Source organism: Meleagris gallopavo, chromosome 15 (assembly GCF_905368555.1).
Source record: "Meleagris gallopavo chromosome 15, MGAL_WU_HG_1.1, whole genome shotgun sequence".
Classification (NCBI taxonomy): Eukaryota; Metazoa; Chordata; class Aves; order Galliformes; family Phasianidae; genus Meleagris; species Meleagris gallopavo.
In genome coordinates this window covers 17371838-17396226 of record NC_139418.1, presented here as the reverse complement: position 1 = coordinate 17396226, position 24389 = coordinate 17371838, and the positions used below count along the sequence as shown (strand labels likewise).

Here is a 24389-nt window from a genome sequence, read left to right as displayed (position 1 = left end):
TTGAAAGGAGTTTAAACTCGTATATACAAAGCACACTAAAAGCATAAATCCTGACATACTTACCTCTACTTGCAGCTGATTTAGCTTTTTCCGCAGTTCAGTTGTGTCTTCTCCAGAAGAGAGTCTTTTGTGGAAGTCTAGTTCTGCATCCAGAAGTTCCTTTTGTGCCTTAGAGAAAAAGGTACAGAAAGAAAAAATGGAAGTGGAAAGCAGAACATTAATGCACACTTTTAATGCTTTACTCCCCCTCTTTAGCAGTAAATTTATGTAACTGATACAAACAGATCACAACAGCCACACTTCCCTCTAAATTCAATTCATTATGCTTTTGCTTGTCTCCATGACTCTCCCTCAGTCTCATTTTTGGAAGGACCTGGAATTCTATCCTTTAGAACTGGAACAATCTTGAATGAGCTGTAAGTAGCTCACCCAAGTTACTTAGAACCATAGTTTGCTTCTCCATAGTTACCAGTCAAATTCCAAATGCTGCTGGGAAGCATACTGATCTAACATGGTTGTGTTTTTAGGACACATCATTAGAAACGGTTACAGAAGACAGCTGTGCAAGGGTATTGCAGAACACATACCTCTGTCTTGGATTTTAATTTTGATGGCGTAGAGGTTGTAGATGAAGTTTTTAACTCATCCTTTAACTGAGATATTTTTCCTGCTAGTTCTTTTAACGTCTTCATTATTTCTGCTCTCTCTTCTGGTTTCATGGCCTTGTTTTTCTCCAGCTTGGATATCAACATCTATATATTAATAAAAGAGCAGCAATATAAATTCCAGCAAGAATAATGCTGAACAGACATATCTACAAAGCCAGAATGTGCTTAACGGAAGTCAGTCCAAACTCACCTTCTGGCATTCTATTTGCTTTTCTAACATCTCCTGCTTCTTTTTCCTCATGTCTTGTTGGAGTTTCATTGCCTCCTAGGAGAATAAAACTCTTCCAATCAGAAGAAGTAGTCTAGCATTATATGTACTCACATGTCACATTTTCTTTTTCAAGCTACAGAAGTGAGGGCCATAATGAAAACCACTAGTCTGCAAACCACAGAAGTATTCAATATATCTGGTCTGGAAAATAACAATGAAATCTTGCCAATTTACTGCTGTGAAGTACTCTACTAACTTTGTTCCACCTCCAAGCACCCCTTGAAGAAACACATCCTACTCTGTCAGTTAAGTTCCTCATATTTGCAGAGATTTAAATCAGAGCAATGCCACCAGAACTCCATTCCCTCAAAAAAAAAAAAAAAAAAAAGCCTTCAATGTGCATTATCTACATTGTTCCATAATGATAAAGCTTACATTGCCTGTGTGCAAAATGCTACACAGTAACATTTGAGGTTTAAATTGTCTATCAATCCTTTCTTTTTAAAGTACTTTAACCACTGACTGCTCATCAAGCAACACACAGCACAGTACCTGCTTTTTCTTAAGGGCCTCTTGTACGTCGTGAGGCTTAGATCCTGCACCAGGCTTCATAGCCGCCTTCAAGTTTGAAGAACTATAAACCATTTTTGAGTGGCTCGTAGGAGTAGGAAATGTCTGAAACAGTAAAAATGCACACACAACCGTATGTAATAGGTTAAAACTAGTAATTTTAAACAAATGTATTCTGTGAAACAACGTATGCTTCCAGAATTACAAAGGGAAAACATACAGCAATGCAATCAAAACATGCAGAAAGACATCAGTCTGACAATCAACCTACCTGGGAGCTATCAGCATAAATGATTACTACAGCGCTTTCTGCAAAAGACCATTTCTTTAGGTCTTCATCCAAAAACTGCCTCTCTATCCTGATACCCATGAGGAACACTGCTAACGCTCAGCTCTTGTATCACAACTAACCCAGCTTGGTAGCACAACCTAACACACTTTCTGATCAAACATTCAGAAAAGAAATAAGGCAGCAACTGTCACTTGCATTCTTCCTTTCTTACATGAAATAACTTCTTTGTGACCAAGACCATGTGCTGCCTTATGACATCAGTGCTAATTAAACTGTACAGGCTTGAACTCTTGCAGAAGTATTCTGTAAGTTTCCAGCACCGTTGTTAAAGCATAGTGCCAACACCAAAATCACTGGGAACACTAATTAGGTTAGTCAACAGAAAGCTGACAGCACGTGTAAGCTGCTACATTTGTTTAGAATGAAACGGTGTCAAAAATACGTTATGCTGCTTAAAACGGTGACACTGTCTGAAATCATTCTCCCTGGTTTATATAAAGCAGCTAATGAAGACTGGAAGAAATAAATGATCACGTCACAGAACATCAGCGATACAAGGAGCAGGCAACCGAGGACTTGCAAATCCTGCTCCGTTTCCTAGTTCCATTTACTAGATCATACAGATGACAGCTGTAAGTGAAAGCACCAAGACGGCCAGTTTTCACAACCATACCTGACAGTCCTCTACTACAGCCCCTGTCTGACTGAGATCAGGCTGATTTCCAGCTGCTCCAAGGCGACGTTTCACCGGGACTTTGTTGAGGACATAGGCACCAGATGCCAGCGGTTTGTTCACTGCCTGCGCATCAAGAGATATTAAAAATGAAAGATTACACATGCTGCATTCTAAAAGCAGCTGTCACTTAGGAACTGTTACCAGCTACGGTACTGTGCAGGTTGTTTATGAAAGTACCTTGGACAAATTACTGTGCATTGTCACAGCGGGAGCTGGGGTCAGGGCTTGCTGCTGGAGGTGCAGTTGGTGATGAAGAGCCTGTGAGGGTGACTGCTGCTGTTGTTGCTGCAGCAGTGGGGGCTGCTGTTCACCTTCTCTGTGCCAGTGCACCCTTATAAAGCGATTGTTTAAAACTGCCTCTGTGCTTGAAATTGCCTTCCTAGCCTCATCATTAGTTAAGTACTGAATTAGAGCAGCTTCAGGATCGTTCTGGAAAGCAACCTAAAAGAAAGAGTTCATGAGAATACATTTCTCAAGGAAGAAAATATCAACCAGCAGGTATTCAAGCTACAGCTAATCCACAATAACAAGTGGAACACGTATTGGTATTAGCAACTCAAAATAAAGGCAAAATACTCTGTGTAATTGGAATCAAGTACATTTTGCAAATGCTATGCATAATTGCAGCAAAGACTGTATGCAGTACAATAAAAATTGAGTAAATAATTAAAAAGTTATCCATCAAATATCATCAGACATTCAAAGTACTGTAAACTGGGATAGAACTGAGGAGACCTGGTGCTGACTCCAAAGCTCTTTATTCTGATCTCCTTGTCCAAGGATGTGCAGTGCAAAGGTTCACCATATTCCCAAAGAAACCTTATCTAACAGTCATACAAAAGTATTTTTCTCTAAAAATTAATCATCACAGGGATGAAAACATACCCAATACAATATAATTGAGGTAGCATGTTTTTTAGAATGCATTATCAAGATTGCACCAAAGAAAGAACCAAAGTAACCTTTGGACTAAGGCATAAAATTGTGAGCTCAAAAATACAGAGGCTTGCCAGGTATCTGTCTTTATTCAGACCTCGAACTGAGGTTGAAGGAAGTCACTGTTTTCTGTAAAAACAAAACAGTACTCTGTAACTCTGTAGCTAACTGTGCTTTGTTTACACAGTGCTTTTCCAAGGGACACCACTGAATGGGAGCCTCTTCTAGGATGTAACATGGTAACTCCCATAGCACCTTGGCCAAAATCCTAAGAAATACTGCAGGACTTCCATACCAAACAGAGCTTTATAGAATCATAGAATTACCAAGGTTGGAAAAGATGTTCAAGTTCACTTAGTCCAAGCATCGACCTGTCACCAGCATCACCCCACTAAACCACGTCCCAATCACGTGCAGATGATTACTGAACACCCCCAGGTACAGTGACTCCACCACCCCCCAGGGCAGCCTGTTCCAGCACCTCACCACTCTTCTGGAGAAGAAATTTTTCCAAATATCCAACCTGAATCTAGAAGATCTTTTTCAAAAAGTATATGCAAGCTGCTCAAAAACCTGAGAATAGTTTAGATACTGTTAAATCTTTCAAATTTAACAGGAGCAAACAAAGGCACAACAGGCCTTCAAAAAGAAAAGAAAAGGCTTTTTTGAATTTGGTGACCTCCTCCTGCTAGCTTCCTCTAAGATTCCTCACATACAGTGTTTAGCTGCAGTAATCCGGAAGGCTCTAGGGGAAAATACCCACATACAGACATAAAACTGAGGGCTTTGTTTGTTTGTTTTTTACCTGAATGTTTACAATAGTTCCAAACTTGCTGAAGTGCTCGTTGAGTTGTGTAATATTGTTCAATTCTGGTGGAATTTTTCGAACTTCTAATTTTGTGTTAGTGTACTGATTCTTTTTCAGAAAACCTGGCTTATTCTGGTTATTATTTGCTTGCCTGGAGAAAACAAGTGCAAGAGAGTCATTTAGAGAGACACGCACATACCTAAGTAAGGTAGCAAGTTCATGCATACTTAAATTTTCTCTAGAGATTAGAAACAACAACCTCCCCAATATTTCGTCTCGGATTAAATCAACACATTTTCTGACTCAGTCAACTCGAATTACAGAGGCCGATGAATTACTGTTTTTACAGCATTAATAGCAATCGAATGCATCCAAGTTAGCCAACTGCAGCTGTTAATTCTTACTTTCCCAGCCATGGTTTCTTCAACGGTGGACATTCCAAACTACTTGGAGACCTTTTTCTGCTGTCTGGTTCAAGCACAACTCTAGTTACATTGCTGCTATTATTTGTAATGGGAATGGGAGGTTCGGTCTGGATGATAATATTGGCAGCTGGAGGGAAATAAAAAGGCCTGTGTTATTTACCACACATCAGTGAAAACATTGAAAGAGTTCTCATTTAAACAGCAAAATAGGATTGAGCTTAAAAACATTAAAGAAAAATAGGAAGAGTATTAAGTCAGTCAGTTCTGCTTACCAAGTTACCTCAGAGATCACTTACTAGCCTAGCTAATCCACGTGAGCAATACAAGCATTCAGTCTTGCCAGCAGAGATGAGACTTTTAACCTTCAAGATCAGTACCAGCTTGAAGAAATGAAGTTTTGGCTTTATCTCACAGGTTCTGCAACTTTTGGTTTGAATGTTACACCACTGGCACATACAAAATACTCAACTCCTAACGAGAAGCGTGAGATGTAAATCAATTTCTTATTGTTTTTATATGTGCCTGAGCTCTGCTGATTACTCTGATGAGAAAAAAGTCTGGGCATTTTCAGGCATACAGCTTCGTTCTTACAGTAGGGGATGATTTTAGGGAAAACCTTTCACACACTTGACAAGGCAACAAACCGATTGGTCTGAAGATCCACCTCCAAGATTTACAATTCCTTACGCCTGGAATGGGTTCTTAGACAGGACCAGAATACAAACCCAACCACGATTCTATGAAATTCATTAAGATGGAAACAGCAACAATGATTTCTGCAATAATATTTAATAATATTCTATACAAGGTGAATCCCTGGAAGGGAATTCTGGAAAACAAAACAAAACAAAACAAAAAAAGCAAACCTTTCTTGTCTGGTAAGTAAGAAACACTGAAGTGTAACAGCAAATATTGAAATACAACAACTTTTTCCTTAGAGATCATGAGCAGAAAGCAGGAGGAAAAAAGACAACTATGTTGAAAACACAAAAATTTCTTTCAAGACCTTTAACTTGTACAAAATTTCTTTTAAGAGAGAACACGTCACCATCAGGAAACTACATCCACGCTCCTCCAGTTTATGATTCAGAATTACTGAAGTGTAGACTGGGATTTCCATGAGCTAGGAGAACTGGAATGCTATCTGCAACAACCGTTTTAAATACCAGGCTGAACAGAAGTCAGACTGTCAGATACAAGCACATGCCACAATAGTTCCCCTCACCACGACCACCAGAACAGCCAAGGCTCTTAAACACCTCCTTGTCAAATCAAATCCAGCTTCAAATTCCTGTTTAAAGCCAACTTCCTGCACCATTTGTTTTCTTCTTTCTAGTAGCCCAATACCCAAAAAGTACCTTTGTAGGCTAAAGATGAATAAAAACCCACCCATCCAACAATAACAGTAACAATAATAATAATAATAATAATAAAACAACGACCCTTCTAACATTCCCAAGCAAGTGGTTATTTTTAACCTATAAGACTGGTTTGACTTTAAGATTAGCACAAAAATTAAAATAAATAAATAAATAATAATGAAAAAATAGTAGAGACGTCAGATTGTTGGATGTCTGAAAATTGCTCTGAAATACTAAATCAGTGAGAAAGAACATTGCTTTGAGCCTGGCAAATGTAAAAATAAACATTGATGTTCTGAGACAAAAGCCTTCCTACCTCTTGGATTTGTATCCATCTCCCCAGATGTTAAGCCAATTAGATTTGGACGCTGCGTTTGTGCTCTTGTAAAGAACTGCCGATACTGAGACCTACCAGCACTGGTAATACTAGGAGCTTCAGGGTTATAGCCATCTGGCTCATATGTATCTACAAAAAAAAGGAGAGAAATGTAAGAGTTTCTCAAATGAGCTCAAGACTCACGGTCAACCTTCCTTTAAGGAAATGCCTGGGTGTCCAAGAATAAGCAGCTGTTTTTGTTTGAAGAGAGAAGAGAGCTCATACAGACAACAAATAGCTATAAAAGCCCTTAATTAAACTTCACACTCACGTATATTTGGGAATATTCTCCTATTTTAATGATTGTTACTGTTTGTCAAAAGCGTGCAAGTCTCCATAACTGAGTACTGATGGCAAACTGCCTGAAAAAGAAACGAGGTACCTCTATCACAACCTTCAGCAAGCCTGACACTGCTCCAAAGGGAATTACAGAAGATTTAGTTTGAGTATTTATTCTTATGTCTTGTCCTAAGATGCAAAGACATTTTCATTTTTTCCTACCCAACAGGTCATATTACTTCAGAAGCTGATTTTGAAGAATGCAGTTAAGTGATTTCAGTCAAAGCAAGCTGAGAAATCATGCAATTTGCCCCATACTTACCTACTGAATTCTCTTAAGTCACATAAGAGTGAGATTAGCTGCCTACCTCTAGTGATGTACTCACAATTACAAGGGATAACTGTGAGAAGACAAGATAACAGAACTGACTCACAGTTTTCATCCAGTCCACAGTACATTAAGGACGATGCATTTTTCAAATAATAAAAAAGGAAAACCTATACAAGAACTTGAATGAATAAAACCCAACAAAAACCTCCACAGAAACACAGCAGATCCTGGAACAGAAATGGATGCCAATCCAGAGGGATTCAGAGGACCCAAAACACTCTACATGTCCTTATTCTAAGATGGCAATGAAGTCTAAAGCAGATGCCTCAGAACTTCAGCACTCATGTTTTGCCGTGCAGTGCTGACTCTGCAGTCAGCACAGCTTCAGACACCACCAAGAACCTTCACTGAACTTGTGTGAGCTCAACCACAAGTTCCACCTGCACAAGGATTCTTCATGCAATTGCAAGATAACAATCAGCTGTAAGTGTACCAGTGCAAGAACAGGACATGAGATCCAACCTCTACAGAAGTTTAAGAGAAGAGAATTACACAGTGGGACCGAAGTCACTGATGCCTTGTAATTACAGATCAGCAGATGCATCTTTCCCGTGCTGATATTCTACTAGACAGTTTGAAAATGAAGGGATCCCTTCCTTACGCTACAGTTTTGCTCCTTGGAAAATATGAGATAAAAAAAAACCTCCCTACAAACGACTTTTCCTCGGGCAGTGGCAGAACACTGCTGCTCCACCTCACAGCAACAGCAGATGATGCGCTGCCCACAAGGAAAGGCAGCACTCTTTTCAGATTTGTGTTTAATGGAAGAAGACAGAGGTAATAACTTCAAATCTCACAGACTGGAGAAACGTAACGTTTACATGCCAAGCACATTTAAGAAAAGCTAAAAAATTGCTTACGTTCTGATACTGTGTACAGGAGGTTCTGGGGCAGCGGGGGAGGCAGCCGCGCTCCTACAGGCGCCAGGCTGGGCACTGCGCTCGTCCCGGGCTGCTCACGGCTGTTTATCAGACTGGACTGAGTTAAAGGTGGTCCTACAACGACATCGTGGAACACATCACTAACACTGCACAGTAAAAACATGCAAACAATCCCGTGCAGTTAATTTACTCCCTGTAAACAATCACAGCTCTACCACATCAGAAGTAAGTTTAAGTAGATGAGGAGCCCCTCTCAGGTAAGTTACTCTGATTACAACAACCTTTCCCTCTGTCCCAGAACGAATCAAGCTGTAAGCTTAAAAGTTAAAAAAAAAAAAAAAAAATAAAATAAAAAAAAAAATAAATAATATAATATATATATATAACATAACACACACTATACATATACATATGTATATAAAATTTGTTTCCCCAGAGCTTTATTATTACTGGAACTTCATTAGCTAAAACAGCTCCTCCCTCAGCCTTGCCATGGAGAATCAAGGCTTACTCAGAACACGACATTGCACCAGCAACGTTTAAAACACATAAAATTACAGATCTAAACCAAAAGCTACATGGCAAAAGCTGTTAACAGGCAAGGTCTAGCTGTTTCTCCCTGTATGCAGCACACATATGCTCCCTACTTACTGTATTGGCAAGGAAGGACACTTGAGATAATACTATGCAACATACTAAAAATAACAGTGATCCACTGGAGCCTTTCACAAAATTACAGCCATATGTAATTTCACCAGAAGTATCATTTTAAAATAACACTAGCACAAATAACCGTATTCCCAAAGATTAATTTATTAATTATTCCTCCTACAACCACTTGGAAATGTTTTCCAGAAGCCTGCCTACTAACTGCTCAGTGTTAACCCGATACAGAAATCATTTTGCATCCCATAGCTGCTATGATTGTCAAAACATCTACTGTGTTACTGGAATAGAGAGCAATAAAACCACACCTTCAATATTCTTAGATTTTTCTTCATAAAACTTACATTATAAAACAGTGAGATAACAGAAAAGGCTGAGCTGCCTCAGAGATCACAGCTGAACAGATCATGGATCTATTGGGTACCTGTGCTAAGAAACTGCATGCAGTATAGTGCCAACAACGTTTATTAAAACTTTGAGCAGATTAGAGCTCTCTGTTTTTGCATAAGAAAACAGAAAAGTTGTCAATCCAAACAACACTTGGGTTATGGGACAATCTGAAAGGTTTTTCCCTTCCCAATCTGTCCTATTCATCTCATTCAATTTGGAGTATAAGAAACGTCACGTTTTACAGGCTGAGTTTTCAAAATTATTTTGGCAATCTTTTGGTTAGTAAATTTTGGCTAGAAGAGAAACTGCAACTCACTGCTTCAACTACAGGTATCTTCCTTCAGGAAGAGTCACAACTTTAACTTTTAAGACAGAGTAACAAAGAAAAGTGCTTTAACTTACTTGGTACAGGAAGCACAACAGGAGGCGGTGCCTGGGGATGAGCTTGTGGAACTGGGATCCTCAAACTGCGAGCTGGACCCGGCATGGGAGGCAGAAGCATACCAGGGGGGGGTGGAAGTCCCGGAGGTGGTGGAGGAAAGGGAATCATACTTGGCAAGGAAACTTCATCTACTACTAACGGATCATTTCCATGATCAAATTGACAAAGATCACCAAGTACACAAAATCCTCTCTCTGCAAAACAGAAAAATTATATTTTCAGGAAAAAAACCCAAAACAATATCATCCCAGTTTTTGCTGGAATTTTGTACTAACGAGAACACACAATTACTGATTTAGCACTACCACATGAACTTTCAGAACACCTCAAAGTAATCTTCCATAAAAGCATGCAAACATACATTATGCACCATAAAATCCGTGGAAAAATAAAGATGCATCACCTGTTTTATGTTAAGCACGAGCAATGAAACCTTTTTCAGAACCACCTGTTGCTGAATTATTTGCCAAGGCATATACAGAATGTGATCAACATCTGTATGTCAGCAACTACCAAATTAAAAGTAAACTCCTCCCAGCAAGAACAGCTCTTTCTCCAGTTAAATATAGCTCATACACACATGCATTTTTAAATGCAAGGTACTCTAAAGGCTTCTGCATTTTGACTTGAATACTTGGGAAAAAAATGGAAATTGTAGTATAATAAAAACTAGGCAGGAATTCAGGGACGAGAAAACAGATAGCTTACCATCATAATCTTGACACCTTCTCTTAGGTGGAGGATTTCTGCCAAATGAACTGGGATTGCTATGATTGTTGTAATAATTTGACCAACTCTCTGTTGTGTTTTCAAGATGGTGCGCAGGTGCAATTACAGTAACAGCACTGGGAATAGACTGTGCAGCTGAATACTGTTCAGTAGAGTTACTGGCAGATGCAGAAACTGCATTATATGTGCCTTCAACATCATTTCGTTCACTCTTGAACTTCGATCTCTCACGGTGCTCTGGTTAAAAAACAAAATGAAATCAAAACAATTCAGGTAAGCCCTCATGATTTGTTCTGTATATCAGAGCTCTAGAAGAAAAAAATAAAAACCCTAGACAACAACACAGACGCTTGCTTAAATATTCATTACTCTGTACATGAAATTATTTTGAAGATTAGTCTTACCCATGGATCTACAACTAAACATAATGCAGGCAGGTTTTAAATATCAGAAAATTAGATGGTTTCTTTACAAAATGAATGTTCTTTCTTTTTCTCCTTATACCTTCTTGGATTTTAGCTTTCCCTCTTAAAGTAGAAAGGGTGAATAAACTCAGCAAGCCTCCACCCATCAGTAATTAAGGTGGTCTCAAAACACATTTGTAATCTGTGCCTCTTATTTTTCCTAAAGTTCTGAATTAAACCTAAAGAAATAAAGGATTGTGTGGTAACAACCTTCAATATGAAAGGACTTTCTCTAAAAAAGCACAGTAACAAAGTGGAAAAAATTTACACTACTTTGCAAAAAAAGAGTGCATCTTTAAAAAAAATCAGCAGCTTTGTTTGCATACAGAGCACATAAATGTCAGCTACTGATATCCACTGGTATACACCTGTGGATAAATTAAGAGGTTAGCAAAGAAGAAAACAATCCCCTTAATTATCCTACCCTGATGAACAGCATCTTAATGATTTCAGGAAGACAAAGTTCTCGGAAGTTGCTCAGATCGCTCAAGGGCATCTACAGCCTGCTGGACTCCACAGTATGCAGGCGTCCTCACACATCACTGACATGACATGTCCTCCTAAAGCAACACCTGGAGTACTCACCAACACTTCTGCTTGCATCGTGGTCTTTGCTTCTACCCCTGCTGCGGCTGCGACTTCGACTCAACCCTCTGCTTTTACTCCGACTTTTGCTCCTGCCTCGCCGCCAGCTGGACTTCTCTCTGTACAGGTCACTCCTGTCGTAGTACCTGTCGTAGTCCCTCCATTTTCCATCATCTCTCCTTTTCTCTCTGGTTCTAGAAAAACACACACGTAGACTACATCTATGAAAAGAGAAACTAATTCATTCACAGAAAGCAGCCAAGGGAGGACTAACAAAAATTAGAACTGTGAGGAAGTTATAGATGAAGAAAAACAGAAGTTTTAAGAATGATGTTGACTGTATATTTGTGTCTGTCTTGGTGGAGGAGACAGGAGAAATGCAGTGGGAACATCACCCTCACCACCGATGATTTTCATTTATATAACAAGGGAAAGAATGGAACTGAAACATCTCTAGGTATCAACATTGGAAAAGCATTGCCATTTTTTCCCAAGGAGACCAAAATCTAGGGTAGGGTTCTCATACATGCAATCAGCACAGAAATGCACTGCAGACAGAGGAAAGTGGGCAGTAAATCACTGTTTTACATTATAACCCAGCTAAGAGGTATAAACCCTCAGCTAAAGACTGCTGGGAAATACAGAAGATATCAGCGTTTTGGTTCAACTACTAGCCTTTGTTCACTGGAATCTGCACGGCTTCTCTGTGGACTAGAATGCTTCTTCTTCCTGCTATCCCGCTCTTCTTCAACTGATTCTTGAAAGTTCTGTTTAACAGACAACTACAAAATAAGAGTGAACATTACTTTTTTTTTTTTCAACAAAGATTTTTTTCAAATCAAAACAATACAGAAAGGCAGCCTTAAATAACGATTCATTCATCCTTGCTTAGGATTGTTCAGGAAGAATTGTTAGAAATACTCAAGATTGGTCTTGACAGGGCTCAGGATAGCCCAATCTGAGGTGATTCTCTGAAAACATGGTTGGCATGGATGGCACGATCTCCACTATGGTCCCTTCCAACCAAAGCTTATGTATGATTCCATTCTCATTTTATTTTCTGCCCTCCATTTGCAGGAATCATGCAATACACTGAGCTGCATGACAAATCAAGGTCCTGAGGTGCAACAGCTACTGAATGTCCTGCCACATAAAACTATCATCAATATAATTCTCTCTTCTTTCACATCCCTGAAACACAACCAAAACAAAATTAAAATCAAAACCAACCAGTTAAACAAAGCAGTCCCCCTCCCACCATTAAATTGCTGTTTAAGTTAACAGAATAGTTTAAAAAAACTGAGAAATTATGTCAGTTTTTGACGAATTGATCAGCAAACTATGAAAGCCTTCTGTTGTTCCAAACCACAACCTTCCATCACAAAGCTACAATGACAATAAATTGTCACTGAATTCTGGAGCTAATGCTCAAACAGAAAAGGACATAAGAAAGGAAAGACCAAGTAGCAGCTTTGATTTAAATGGACTGATGAACTGTTCCTCCCAGATAACATCTACTTTCCACAATGCAGTATGATACAACTTTGTTTTAGTTGACCAACAGAGTTCGATCATCAATTATTTGTTACCATCAAGACTGTCCAAAGTTCAAACACTGAAGACAGAAAACTCATCCAGCAAGGTGCTTCCTTCATCTTACGTTAGGCTCACAAATACAAGAATAAACTTGAATACCAATTCAGAATACTTGCATCAAACAACACTTCTTAAGGTTCATTTGTAAAAGAGAACAACAGTTTTTGCTCTAAGCGCTTCCTGACATAAGCACCCCTGGAAGGGAAAGGACCGGAATATTTTATCTGCTTTGACTTTATTTGAATCTTTCCCATAGCAAAGGAAACAACATGTAGCCTAAAGTATCTCGCAAATTGTGCTGGGACTGTACTGAAATAAAGAAAATTTACTTCTGTAGCAATTTTCCCCGTCTTCACTCAAAGGTGATATATTAGGATGCTATAAAGAGACATGAAGCTCTTTCCTCAGAATACTACCAACACAGGAAAAAGGGAAGTACCAAACACGAGTGAGGCTGATTTGAAATTGAAAGGGGTTTGGATACTTACAAAAATATTACCTTGCTTTCTCAAAAACTTGAATGCTTTCAATTTTGTCAATAAAGGTTAAAAGCAGGACAAAAGCAAGTAACTGCTGGCAAATGAATGCTACCTCACTTTTTTCAGTAATAAATCTTCAATAGAGAATTCAACCTTAAGTACTACAGAACACACTTAACATAATTTCCAGAACATTTCCTGTTCCATTTTTTTAATATTCTGTAAGGAATAGAATGTTTTCCCTTCTTCCTCACCTCTGAAATCCTTTCAGATCAGTGTCAGCTCATAGTGCCGGGGACAACAGAACAGGATTTTTGAATGCTACTAACCTCGGTCAAAGGCAGACTTCACAAAGGGATTTTAAAATATTCTTCCTGAATTATCTTTCATTTTCCTTCAGATACACAGAGATAGTAAGGATCACTAATCCCAACACAACTAAGTGGATTTTGCTATTGCGTTTTCTCCCCTAACTGTTACAGGATGGCTATGTTCAAAATTAGAGGCAGGTAGAGAACGACTACGGTTACCTCCTCCTTGATGACTTCTTTCTCCTGACCTGCAGGCTTCACTTCCACTTTCGTGGGTTCGTGAGAAGGAAGGTAACTCTTTGTGTACAGACTTTCAAAAAGTTTATCTACAAAACCTGAAGTTTCTGAGGACAGAGAAAACAACAAAGAAATTTCAGATATAATGTATGATTTAAGATAAATCATATTAATGTATGATTTAAGTCATTGTTTGGAACGGATTTGCCAGAAAAGTCCTTGGAAAAAAAAAAACCTTGATAGACTGCTTACAGCTATAGCAGCAGTAACTCAGATTAATGATTAATAGTTCAAGAAAATGGAATTACATTTGTGGAGTTTTACCTTGTCTTTTTAGACAGAAAAAAAATCATCACAGACAAAAACACAGACTCTTCTTTCAATCACATACACAACTTGATATGTTCTAAGAGGCAAAAGTGATTGGAATTTATGGCCAAGAAAAAGGTCTATGCTTAGCCTACCAAATAAAATCAACAGCTGACTTTAACACCTCGAATTCGAACCAAACCGCCCTGAGAAGCTCTCCAAAAGTTCAAATGGGTCAGGTTTTCAGAAGTCATCAAACATCTGACAGAGAAACTCCCAGCAGTATGAGACACATTTTAAAACACTCTCAAGCCCCAAACCAAACGTGATTCACAGTACCTTTTTGCAGAAAGACGTCCAGCTGATCAGCACAGAAAGCTTTCAGCTCTTTCTCCGGTTTGTCTTTCTTAACTAATGCCACAACATAGTTGGCTAAGGCTGACGGGTCTGCATCACATCTACAGAGAGAAAGAACCGATCTTGATTCAGCTGAAGAACACCAAACCCTGTGCTGTACTTTGGACGCTGACTGTCACAGAAGGACCACCAAAGGAAACCCAGCACACAGCTCACCTGCTGACACCAGTGCACCAGGATGCCTGAACTAGCATTCTCCCCCTCCCCACCCCGTTAATTACAGTAAAATACTTTAATTGTCTGGTGACCACCCCGCCCCAACACAGCTGACAGCTCTCCCAGTCTTTCTGAGGCTGCTTCAGAGTAATACCTTGCAGCCTCTTTACAAAGATCCAATTCCAGGGCAACCGGGCACATTTTTCTCAACTTTCTCTAAGCACTGCGACCACCACCACGAACCATACAGGAATTGCAGAATGAGAAGAAAAGTCACTGCGTAATTGTCTTAAAGTAAAAGTGGTTTTAAAATGCACATAATATTTAATATATACACAATATATATCCCAGAGAAATACATTCCAAAAGCACATATTAAATATGCACGCAGTTGAAGTTACTGTGCATAACACACAGAAGTTTTCATTTCCAGGATTTCCATGCCCACAAATTTCACATTAGTCCTCTAATACTGGTAAAATGCAAAAAAGGGTGTAATTATTAGCACAGAATCATTAAGCTCCTCACCTAAGCCCTCATCTAGTTTCATGAAGGCCAAAGATAGGCAACTTTGTGCAGCGAAAACTCTGCCACTAATCTTTAAATTGGATATTGCTTTAGGTTCCACTATTCAGTGCAATATCACTAAGCACTAACTCCTCATTTTGCTTCTCTTTAAGAAGATGCAGATGTAAATCATGAGAAAGCAGGCAGGACCCCAAAGCAGTTTGATGACTCAATGTGTTTTTTAAACCTTCAAATCTCAACACACTTTTTAAGAAAAAACATCAGCTATAGAAAAATGAGGGAAGAGCACGAAGTGTGCAGGCTCCAAAACAATCTCAGATGTAAAAACTCAACAAGTTAACAAACGTACAAACTCATGTAGACAACAACTGGTTAAAGAAAAGACTTCTTAATGAGCTGTCAGTCAAGCAGTTTTGCTCTACATTAGTTTGCTTGTTCCCAAGATCCAATTAAAACCACGTAAAATGCAGCAATTAACCACAAAGAAACCACAAATGTGCAGATTTTACAGTTCTTATGCACACATGGAGAAAAAGAAATAAACTGCACTGAGTGTATTCCGTGGCAGTGACCACGTGGAACTGACAGTAAGTGCTATATTAGAACAGAAGAGGATGATCATCCATCACTTTGTGACCCTTCTGCTCCTCCCAGGTGTTCACATGGAGCTGAGGGGAGAGGAGCAGGGATGGGAGTGCTGGGAGCAGAGCCTGGGGAGCCCTTCAGAGGGATCTGACCGAGTGTCAGAGAGACTCCACGAGAAACAAAGAAGTAGGGAGGGAAGCCACCTGCCGTGGGATACGCTGCTCAGAAGATATGCACCAACACGTGTGCAGGTGGCACACGGGCAGGGGGAGAGCAGGAGATGCTTTGCTTTGGGCACTTTAAGATAAAGCCTTCCAGAGATTCAGTTTCAGAGTTTCCTGTAGCAAAGCACACGTGTCTGTAAGCGTACAACCACCGAGATGTTCCACGCTCCTTGCTGCCCGCGCTTCTAACAAACCAAGCTGAGTTTCGGACGCACACATTCCGACCCTTGGTGCTCACAGCAGCCGCACCGCAGTAGGACAGGTGTGACGGGCCGGTGAGTCCCCAGCAATTTGCACAAGCCGTTGACGCGCCGCGTGCGGGCAGCCCTGCGCTACGGCCGATCCGCACCGACAGCTCTCGGCCCCAGGCAGCGCCGGGCCCCGGCCGCACTGTGCGCGGAGAGCCGTGCCCGTCCTCGGGGCGCTCCCCACGGCCCGGACAGCGATCGGGGCTCCGGACAGCGCTCGCCCCCGGCACGGCGGGGCGGGGTGGGGCAGGGCAGCCCCGGGCCCCGCATCCCCACTCCTCGTCTCCCCGCAGGCGGCCCGGCCCGGCCGCGCCCTCCCCTCCCGCCTCCCCCAGACGTGAGGACGCGGTAACCGCCCCGGCCCGGCCCGCCGCCCCGGCCCGGCCCGCGCTCACATCGGCTCCAGCAGCTTGGCCAGCCAGGACTTGAGCGCGTCCACGTTATCGATGAGCATGGTGCCGCCGCTCCGCCGCCCCTACGGCTCTGCCCGCATCGCACCCGGCCCGCGGCGGTCGCTGCCCGGTCCCCTCCCCCCGCCGAGGCCTAGTACCGGAAGTGCCGCCCGCCGCGGCGCAGCCTGCTGGGCGCATTGGGGGCGGGACCCGGTCGCCACGCGCCAATCAGACGGCGGTACCGCCGCGCGACCGGCCAATGGCAACGGCCAGGCGTCCGTCCCGAAGGTCAGCGGGGCGCCGGCGGGCGGGGCCGAGCACACACGTGAACCGCGGGGCGCCATGTTTGGGGGAGCTCTTAAAGGGGCCGCGCGCAGCCGCGCGTCAAACGGGGCGGGGCGCGGGGGAACGGCCGGCTGCCGCGGGACGGGCGGAGCGGGCGTTATTTTTATTCGCGTTCGCGCGAGGCGCCTTTCTGCGAGGAGCCGCGGCTCCGTGCGAGGCCCGCGGGTCCCGGCGGGCGGCCCCGACCCGGCCGCAGTGGTACGGCCCGAGCCGGCCGCGCCGCCGCCGTACGCTCCGGCCGCAGGGCGGAGCGCGGCGCTCCCCTCCCGTCAAGCACGGCGCGCCCGGCGGCAGCATGGCGGTGAGTGGGGCGGCGCTCCGCACGGCAGCGCCTCGCGGTCCGCTCGGCTCGGGCGCTGCGCGGGGCCGCTCTCGCCGGGCGGCAGCGGGGAGCGCGTGGCTCCGGCAGCGCTGAGCGGCGCCTTCGGAAGAGCCGTGCGGCTCGGGGGCGGAGCGCCGTCCCGCAGCGCTGCGCGGTGTGCCGGAAAGCCGCCCCTTACCGCACGGCATCGCCTTCGCGTTTCTTCCCCGCGCGGTGCCCGGTGTCGTTCCGTGAAGGATGGCACCCGGGCGGGCGGTGCCATCGCGATGCTGTGCTGAGGCCGTGCTGCAGTGCGCGCGTCCCGGAGACGTGCTTGCGGTAGTGCTCTGCGGCGAGGGTAGCCGGTAACAAAGTGACCCGCGATGCTCTGCGGCCCCGCTGTGTTTGCTGGGCCCTTGTGCCGACTTCTGTCCCCCTGCGTTTCACAGGAGCGAAAGGGGACGGCGAAGGTCGGCTTCCTGAAGAGAATCGAGAAGGAGATCCAGCAGAGGTGGGACGATGAGCGAGTCTTTGAGACCAGCGCTGTGGACAGGCGCGATCCAAAGAGGTAGTGTTATATCTTCTTGCTTGTTTTATTTTTAACTTTTTGGTGTTTATTTTTCCTCAGGGAACGCTTTTTCCCATCAGTACCCAGGGTAAAAAAGTGTCTTTCTGTGAGCCGTGTTCCTCTCTCGGGTGGCAGTGCTGTGAGACGTTGGCATCAAGCAGAGGTGACCGTGTGCTGCTCGGTCCCGGCGGGGTGGAGAGAGCTGCCCTGTGTTCCTTGGTGTATCAGTGCTCCCTGATTTTAAAAGTGAGGTTTTAAAAGCGAGGCTCTTTTCAGAGACTTCTACTCTCTGTCACGCTTTTTCAGTGCGACAAAGTGGGAGGTTAAGGAATGACTCCCCCAGGTAGAAGCACAGCTCCCTTGTTTGAGGTGAGGCCGTTCCCGGGACATGGGCTTGCTCTGCCTCACCACGAGGGGTGGTTTCACACACAGCTTGGGTCTGACGCAGGCTGACCTGTTTTCCTTGGCACAGAGGTTGCTGTAGACCAGGTGTGTTTCCTGGCTTGCTTTCTGCCTGAATAACCCTGAGAAACCTGTTTAAGCCTGAAGCTGTGGCAATATTGAGCGTGCCTGGGAGCTGAATCCCTCCTGATCAATAGAATTGCTATTTACATGTGGAAAGACTTGTGAAGCATTACTAGTAGCTTGAGTGGGTATTGTAGTGAAAAAACGACAACCTTGGCAGCACGAGTTATTTCTTATCTTGGTTTGGTTTGGCTTTCCTGTATAATAACTTAAGTGCTCTAACAAACAGCACCTTCTTCAACCGTAATCTTTTGCAAGCAAAGAAATGACTTGGCTTTTGTTTTTGTGTGTTTCTGAATCAGCGGTGGTTCAGAAGGGTGGGTCCATGCTGTGCGTTGGGGTAGAGTGCAAAGATGGAGGCAGTGATTGCAAATGGCCTGATGATCTAGAAATTACAATAGATGTTTTGGAAGGTCAGTAACCTGTATTCAGAGTGCTGTACAACAGTATTATGGTTGGTTACTATCAAGTGGTTATATGCAATGTTTGAGCGGAAAAGCTGAACTCAGTGGGAGACAAATGATTTCTCTGAGCCTTTGCAGCAGTTCATCTACAGAATCGGGACTAGAACTTTTGCATCTGGGAACGTGTTGCATTTAATTCAGAGCTGCTTTGTGGTGTCAGTCCTATGAAGCTACGAGGTTGTTTTATAAGGCGACAAAACCTGTTATCATAGCAGTGCTTTAAGATCAGGCTGTTTTTGCAAAATACAAATTATTTTGATGTCACTGTGTGCTGATAATGCCTGAACATATAATGATGTTAACTGTGTTATTTATGCTTTTCTTGATGCTCACTTTAAAGCTGATTGCATTGGGTGTTCTAATTCTTTGAATTTCTTCCCAGCAAAGGGAAGTACTTTGTTACTTTTCCTTACCCCTACATGAATGGCCGACTTCACCTGGGACACACGTTTTCTTTATCCAAGTGTGAGGTAGATGTTTTCCTTTGCCAATACCCTTAAATGCTACTTTTGAAATAGCTAATGTTTCTTTGTAGCTAACAGGATGCCTTGCTAAGTACTTTGTAGGCTTAATGATGATGTCTTCCTGCTTTCTTATTTTTCCCATATATAGGAATAATAGGAATAGTACTGTTTGGGGGGGGGAAAGGGTTGCATATAACTTATGTAGTCCTAGGAAACTGGACTGCAGGTGCTGCTCTTTCAGAGATCAGAGGTGCTTAGGAGATGTTGCTGCTTATTGCTTGTCTAGCTGCTGACTGGCACAAGCATCACAGAGAGCCTTATAGCCCTCTTTGTGCATACAGTGCTCTGTTTCCTATATTAACAGGCTTTAGATACTAATGGATAGGATTCCACGAACTCCATCTTTTCTTTGCATTCTTCTGTAGCCTAAAGCAGCCTCCTGGGAAAGGTTGGCAGGTTTGTCCTGATGTGGCCAGGCAGTGCAGGTCTGGTAGCAGGATGTGTTTGCACCTTTGTTTCCTTCAGCACCCTCATGGGTGCTGCCTGCTGCATGCATCTGCCTTTCAGTAGCTTAATGGGAGGAAGGAATTGTAGTTCCTTTTTGGGATGGGTGCTGTTTTAACTTTTTGCCATTCTCTTTTCATTTTTCTATTTATGTAGTTTGCAGTTGGATATCAGAGGCTCAAGGGGAAGAACTGTTTGTTCCCGTTTGGTCTGCACTGCACTGGGATGCCCATAAAGGTAGGACTTGCTGGGGGGTTTTCCCTCATGCTTTCCATTCTTACAAGTACGTGGAGCATTGCTTTCTGTCAGTGCAGAACATCATGGTGATTTATTCAAAGCTTTATCGAGAAACCTGGCTCTGTAGGAAAGGTGTGTTCTTTTCTTGAACTGTGCAGTATGACTTCCAAGAAAACGAAGTTTTCAAAAGTCAGCTGGAGCAGTTCTTTGTTTGAAAGTTGTAGCAGAGATGCAAAGTCATGGCTTGAAGCAGTGATGGAGCACCTGGTGGGGAAAGCAGACCCAGCCCAGGAAAGCTCAGATGTGTGCAGTGTGCCTGAGTGAGTGGAAGGGCTGGAGCCAGGATCCATTCCTGCCCAGCCCTCATTTAAGGGTTGGCAGTGGAGGTGAGGGCATCTCTTGCTGGAGATCCCTGCAAGGCCTTCCCAAGGTAAGCAGCTCTTTTCCTTCATTTCTGCATCTGTGACTCTGTACTTGGGCTCGTTCTCATTTGCTGCAGCCAAAGACTTTGCCACCCTGCTATTATTGCAGTACTTTCCATCCCATCGTGGTATTACACAAATCCTCACTGAACATCTTCCTGCCATCACAGGCATTCTTCAACTAGAAAGCTCTCCTAGAAGTTGATGCAATGTCTGGAAAAAGTTTGTTGTAGTGGAAAGCACAGCGTCACAGTAAAAATCAATCCTTGGTAATTGCTTCAGTCATAGATACGGAGAAGTGCTGACAGACTTCCAATAACTCTAATTAGGCTTGTGCAGATAAACTCAAAAGAGAAATGGAGCTGTATGGCTGCCCACCTGAATTTCCTGATGAGGAGGAAGAGGAGGATGAAAACTCTGCTAAAAAAGATGAAGAGATTATCATCAAAGACAAAGCAAAAGGAAAGAAGGTAAAGTTGATCAAACAGGGATTGGTAGCTGTGCTCTCAGAACTTGCAGTTGTGTAGATCAGCCTGTTTTCCCTCCTTCACATCCTCAGAGAGAAACAGGATGCAGATCTTAAATTGTTTTTCCAAGGCAGCTCAGTACTTTTAATGTTGACTTGAGGGAAAAATGCATCAGCTGCATGGATCAAGAGATAACGTTTTGTTATGAGAAACCTTTACAATGAGTTGATATACTGTAGTGATCGTATTAACTTCTATATCTGGAAATAACTTTAATAGAGGGGGGGAAAAGAGCACATGCAGGTATTGCCAATGTGAGAAAAATAGTACACGTTCTCACTGCAATTGTCCTCTCAGAGTAAAGCTGCTGCCAAGACTGGTTCTTCCAAGTACCAGTGGGGAATCATGAAGTCTCTGGGTCTGTCGGATGAAGAAGTGGTCAGTTTCTCTGAAGCTGAGCACTGGCTGGATTATTTCCCTCCCCTTGCTGTCCAGGACCTGAAAAGTATGGGATTAAAGGTAACTGTTAGAAATGTAAAGCTCAGTTCTGAGAGCAGCCGTATTTGTATTTATGAACATGGTTCTGTTCCTTTGGGACTAGAAATCATCTGCACAATAAAGATATTATTCCAGAAGTGTTTCTATTATTTATGGAATTATTAAATTAATCTTTTAATATTAATCTTTTAATAGTCTTGTGTGATTAAGTGCTTTCTTGTCTGCAGAGCATAACTGTGTCAATCACTCCTTGAAACACGAATCAGATGAGGAAATTGGGGCATTCTTTTCCTGTTTCCATATGAAGTTACCTTCTACAGTCAGTATTGACAGTAGTTTTAGGAGGGGTAATGATATGATAATACATAAAGATACTTGTCCTACTGATAATAAATTTTTAAAAACAGGCAGATATTGAGAAACAGTGACACTGAAATTAGGCTTTGTTGATTGCTTAAAACTTCTACCAGACTTCTAAAATGCACGGTTGGCCCACGAGGCCTGGACTCATACATGTCAGCTCTCAAAGGCTGAGCATGCAGGCTGCTTAATTGCCTTTTTAAGCATGCACCATTAGTGTGCATGTACTTCTTTTTATTTTGAAATTAGCTTAGCTGTTTTGTGGTTCCTTAAATTTTGTATTGTATGTACTTAGTAGAGACTCCTATGCATTTCCAGGTGGATTGGAGGCGTTCCTTCATTACCACAGATGTTAATCCGTACTATGATTCCTTTGTACGATGGCAATTCCTGACATTAAAAGAAAGAAACAAGATTAAGTTTGGGAAACGGTAAGGCTGCTCTGAATTCGTTGTGAATGTGGATGAACTGAGTTTGTGAAAGATGGAACGCTGTGGCACCATGTTTGTAACTCAGATTAAACTGAAAGGCTTTTATTTCGAATACCCTGTAGGTATGAAAAGGTAGGGTGCTTATTGTGCTGAGTTTGTGAGATAGTCTGCTTGTGTTTTAGTTTTACCATTGCTGTCAATTCAAGGTTAAATCAGTACTGACAGCTCATGCAATAACTGTCATTGGCATCTGTGGATAGTGAGTTAAGCAAAATGTGAAGATATCCTTTGGGTTCTCCCTTTGATAAAGGCAATTTTTCTTTATAGGTTATGAATGTATACTTTTATTTTTTAGATACACAATTTATTCTCCAAAAGATGGGCAGCCTTGCATGGATCATGACAGGCAAACAGGAGAGGTAGTGTTTTCAGTTGTTTTCATGCATTGCTTGTGGTTCCTGTCTACTGAAAGGAAAAAAAAGAAAAAAAAGTGTCTTGGAGCAAAATGTATTTCATACATTCCAAACTGCCTGTTCTCAGTTGTTGGTATATGGGGAAAATTGAGTGAACTCCACTATTGAGAGTACTTATCTTGAACTGCAGATGATGTTTTCCGTTGTGATCGTTCCCTGTGAGCATTTGGCAATTTGTGCCATTAGCATTGCTGCAGCGTATCCATTTGTTGAGACACAAGCTTTTATTTTGTTGCTGAGATAGCTGCTTTTGTGAGTAAATTTTTGGACAGAGGTATAAAACAGATCCCCTCTTCAGTCTGCGTTTTATGAAGCAGCATTTTGTTTCAATAGAGCTGTGATTTACTTTGAAGAAAGCATTGTTGCCTTAAATAGCATTTAGGTTACTGCAGAACAGTTTTTCTTAACTGCTAGAGTCAACTTCATGTATTGATTGCTGCATTGTTTATGTGAACTGCAGGGTGTCGGACCTCAAGAATACACTCTGATAAAAATGAAGGTGTTAGATCCTTATCCAGCAAAGTTAAGGTAAGTCTTGAATTCATAACAGCAAGTCAGATCCCTCTTACGGCCAAAAGTTGCCATTAAATTAGCCTGGTTTGCCAAAGCAGGATTTAATTTCATCCTGGTACTTCTGTCACTTCCTGAACTTGGTCTCTGCTTTGAGCTGCTGTATTCACTGAGCGTGCGGAGCACAGATTTGAGTTGAAACAAGCAGACGCGCACCAAATGAGAAGCAAGCCCTGCACTGAATTTAACGAGCCAGTTAGGAAATGTAACGTTATAGTTCACGTTGGCTTAAGAGCATGTTTGTGTTACCCTGAATGTTTTTATTTTGGTGACATAAGATGCTTTTCCCCCCCACCAGTGGCCTGAGAGGAAAAAATATCTTCCTGGTGGCTGCGACGCTCAGACCAGAGACCATGTTTGGGCAGACCAACTGCTGGGTTCGCCCAGATATGAAATACATTGGCTTTGAAACTGTGAATGGGGATATCTTTATCTGCACCCAGAGAGCTGCCAGGAACATGTCCTACCAGGGCTTTACGAAGGACAGTGGCGTTGTACCTGTTGTGAAGGAACTGATGGGAGAAGTAAGCATCTTGCTGGGCAAGTCTTTTTCTTCCTGTGAAACTTGTACTTACAAAGGTGGTGGTAGAATTCTACTTATAAGGAAAATGTAAATGTAGTTTTGGTAGTCGAATTCAGCAAGTTTAAATGAGTATCAGCAGGAAGAGCTTGCTTGGGCTGAAAAAATGCTGTTTTTGTAATGATTGTCCTCTGCCCCACACAGGAGATCCTTGGTGCTGCGCTTTCTGCACCTCTCACCAGCTACAAAGTTGTGTATGCTCTTCCTATGCTCACAATCAAGGAAGATAAAGGTAACGTTGCAGCAGCAGCTTGTTGAGGTCTGCCTGGTGCAGCTGTGCATTCAGCATGTCAGCTGATATTTTGTTGTATCTTTTCCTTTGTAAAGGAACGGGAGTGGTCACAAGTGTCCCCTCTGATTCTCCAGATGACATTGCAGCCCTGAGAGATCTGAAAAAAAAACAGGTTCATCTCTTCTTTCAATCACTTCTGTTTTTATTTCCTTTCCAAGCTGTGGAGGGACAAAAATGGATATTCAGCGGGTAAAAC

General features: G+C 42.5%; 2 protein-coding genes across 7 annotated transcripts in view; one reads left to right on the top strand and one right to left on the bottom strand.

The window, feature by feature from the left end:
• RBM27 (RNA binding motif protein 27) overlaps window positions 1-16843 on the bottom strand; it is a 22536-nt gene extending 5693 nt beyond the window's left edge. For 2 of the 3 annotated variants that reach the window (XM_085237077.1, XM_085237078.1), the window contains exons 1-17: window positions 16696-16843; window positions 14482-14600; window positions 13816-13940; window positions 11886-11992; window positions 11211-11404; window positions 10141-10398; window positions 9393-9626; window positions 7914-8048; window positions 6324-6473; window positions 4626-4773; window positions 4219-4372; window positions 2655-2918; window positions 2415-2540; window positions 1432-1554; window positions 859-933; window positions 588-752; window positions 64-168 (exon numbers count right to left, since the gene is read on the bottom strand). In XM_085237077.1, the coding sequence (XP_085093203.1) occupies window positions 64-168; window positions 588-752; window positions 859-933; window positions 1432-1554; window positions 2415-2540; window positions 2655-2918; window positions 4219-4372; window positions 4626-4773; window positions 6324-6473; window positions 7914-8048; window positions 9393-9626; window positions 10141-10398; window positions 11211-11404; window positions 11886-11992; window positions 13816-13940; window positions 14482-14600; window positions 16696-16754 (2541 nt within the window). In that variant the 5' untranslated portion in view covers window positions 16755-16843. Of the gene's footprint in view, window positions 1-63; window positions 169-587; window positions 753-858; window positions 934-1431; window positions 1555-2414; window positions 2541-2654; window positions 2919-4218; window positions 4373-4625; window positions 4774-6323; window positions 6474-7913; window positions 8049-9392; window positions 9627-10140; window positions 10399-11210; window positions 11405-11885; window positions 11993-13815; window positions 13941-14481; window positions 14601-14869; window positions 16195-16695 lie in introns of those variants that run through there. The other variant, XM_010719219.4, reaches the window with a different exon arrangement.
• LARS1 (leucyl-tRNA synthetase 1) overlaps window positions 16747-24389 on the top strand; it is a 24272-nt gene continuing 16629 nt past the window's right edge. Inside the window, exons 1-12 of one of the 4 annotated variants that reach the window (XM_085237073.1) lie at window positions 16747-16980; window positions 17788-17906; window positions 19278-19365; window positions 20020-20100; window positions 20852-20992; window positions 21347-21508; window positions 22166-22278; window positions 22634-22697; window positions 23212-23279; window positions 23620-23845; window positions 24046-24133; window positions 24229-24305. In XM_085237073.1, the coding sequence (XP_085093199.1) occupies window positions 16747-16980; window positions 17788-17906; window positions 19278-19365; window positions 20020-20100; window positions 20852-20992; window positions 21347-21508; window positions 22166-22278; window positions 22634-22697; window positions 23212-23279; window positions 23620-23845; window positions 24046-24133; window positions 24229-24305 (1461 nt within the window). Of the gene's footprint in view, window positions 16981-17083; window positions 17339-17383; window positions 17704-17787; window positions 17907-19277; window positions 19366-20019; window positions 20101-20851; window positions 20993-21346; window positions 21509-22165; window positions 22279-22633; window positions 22698-23211; window positions 23280-23619; window positions 23846-24045; window positions 24134-24228; window positions 24306-24389 lie in introns of those variants that run through there. The other 3 variants (XM_085237075.1, XM_085237074.1, XM_085237076.1) reach the window with 3 other exon arrangements.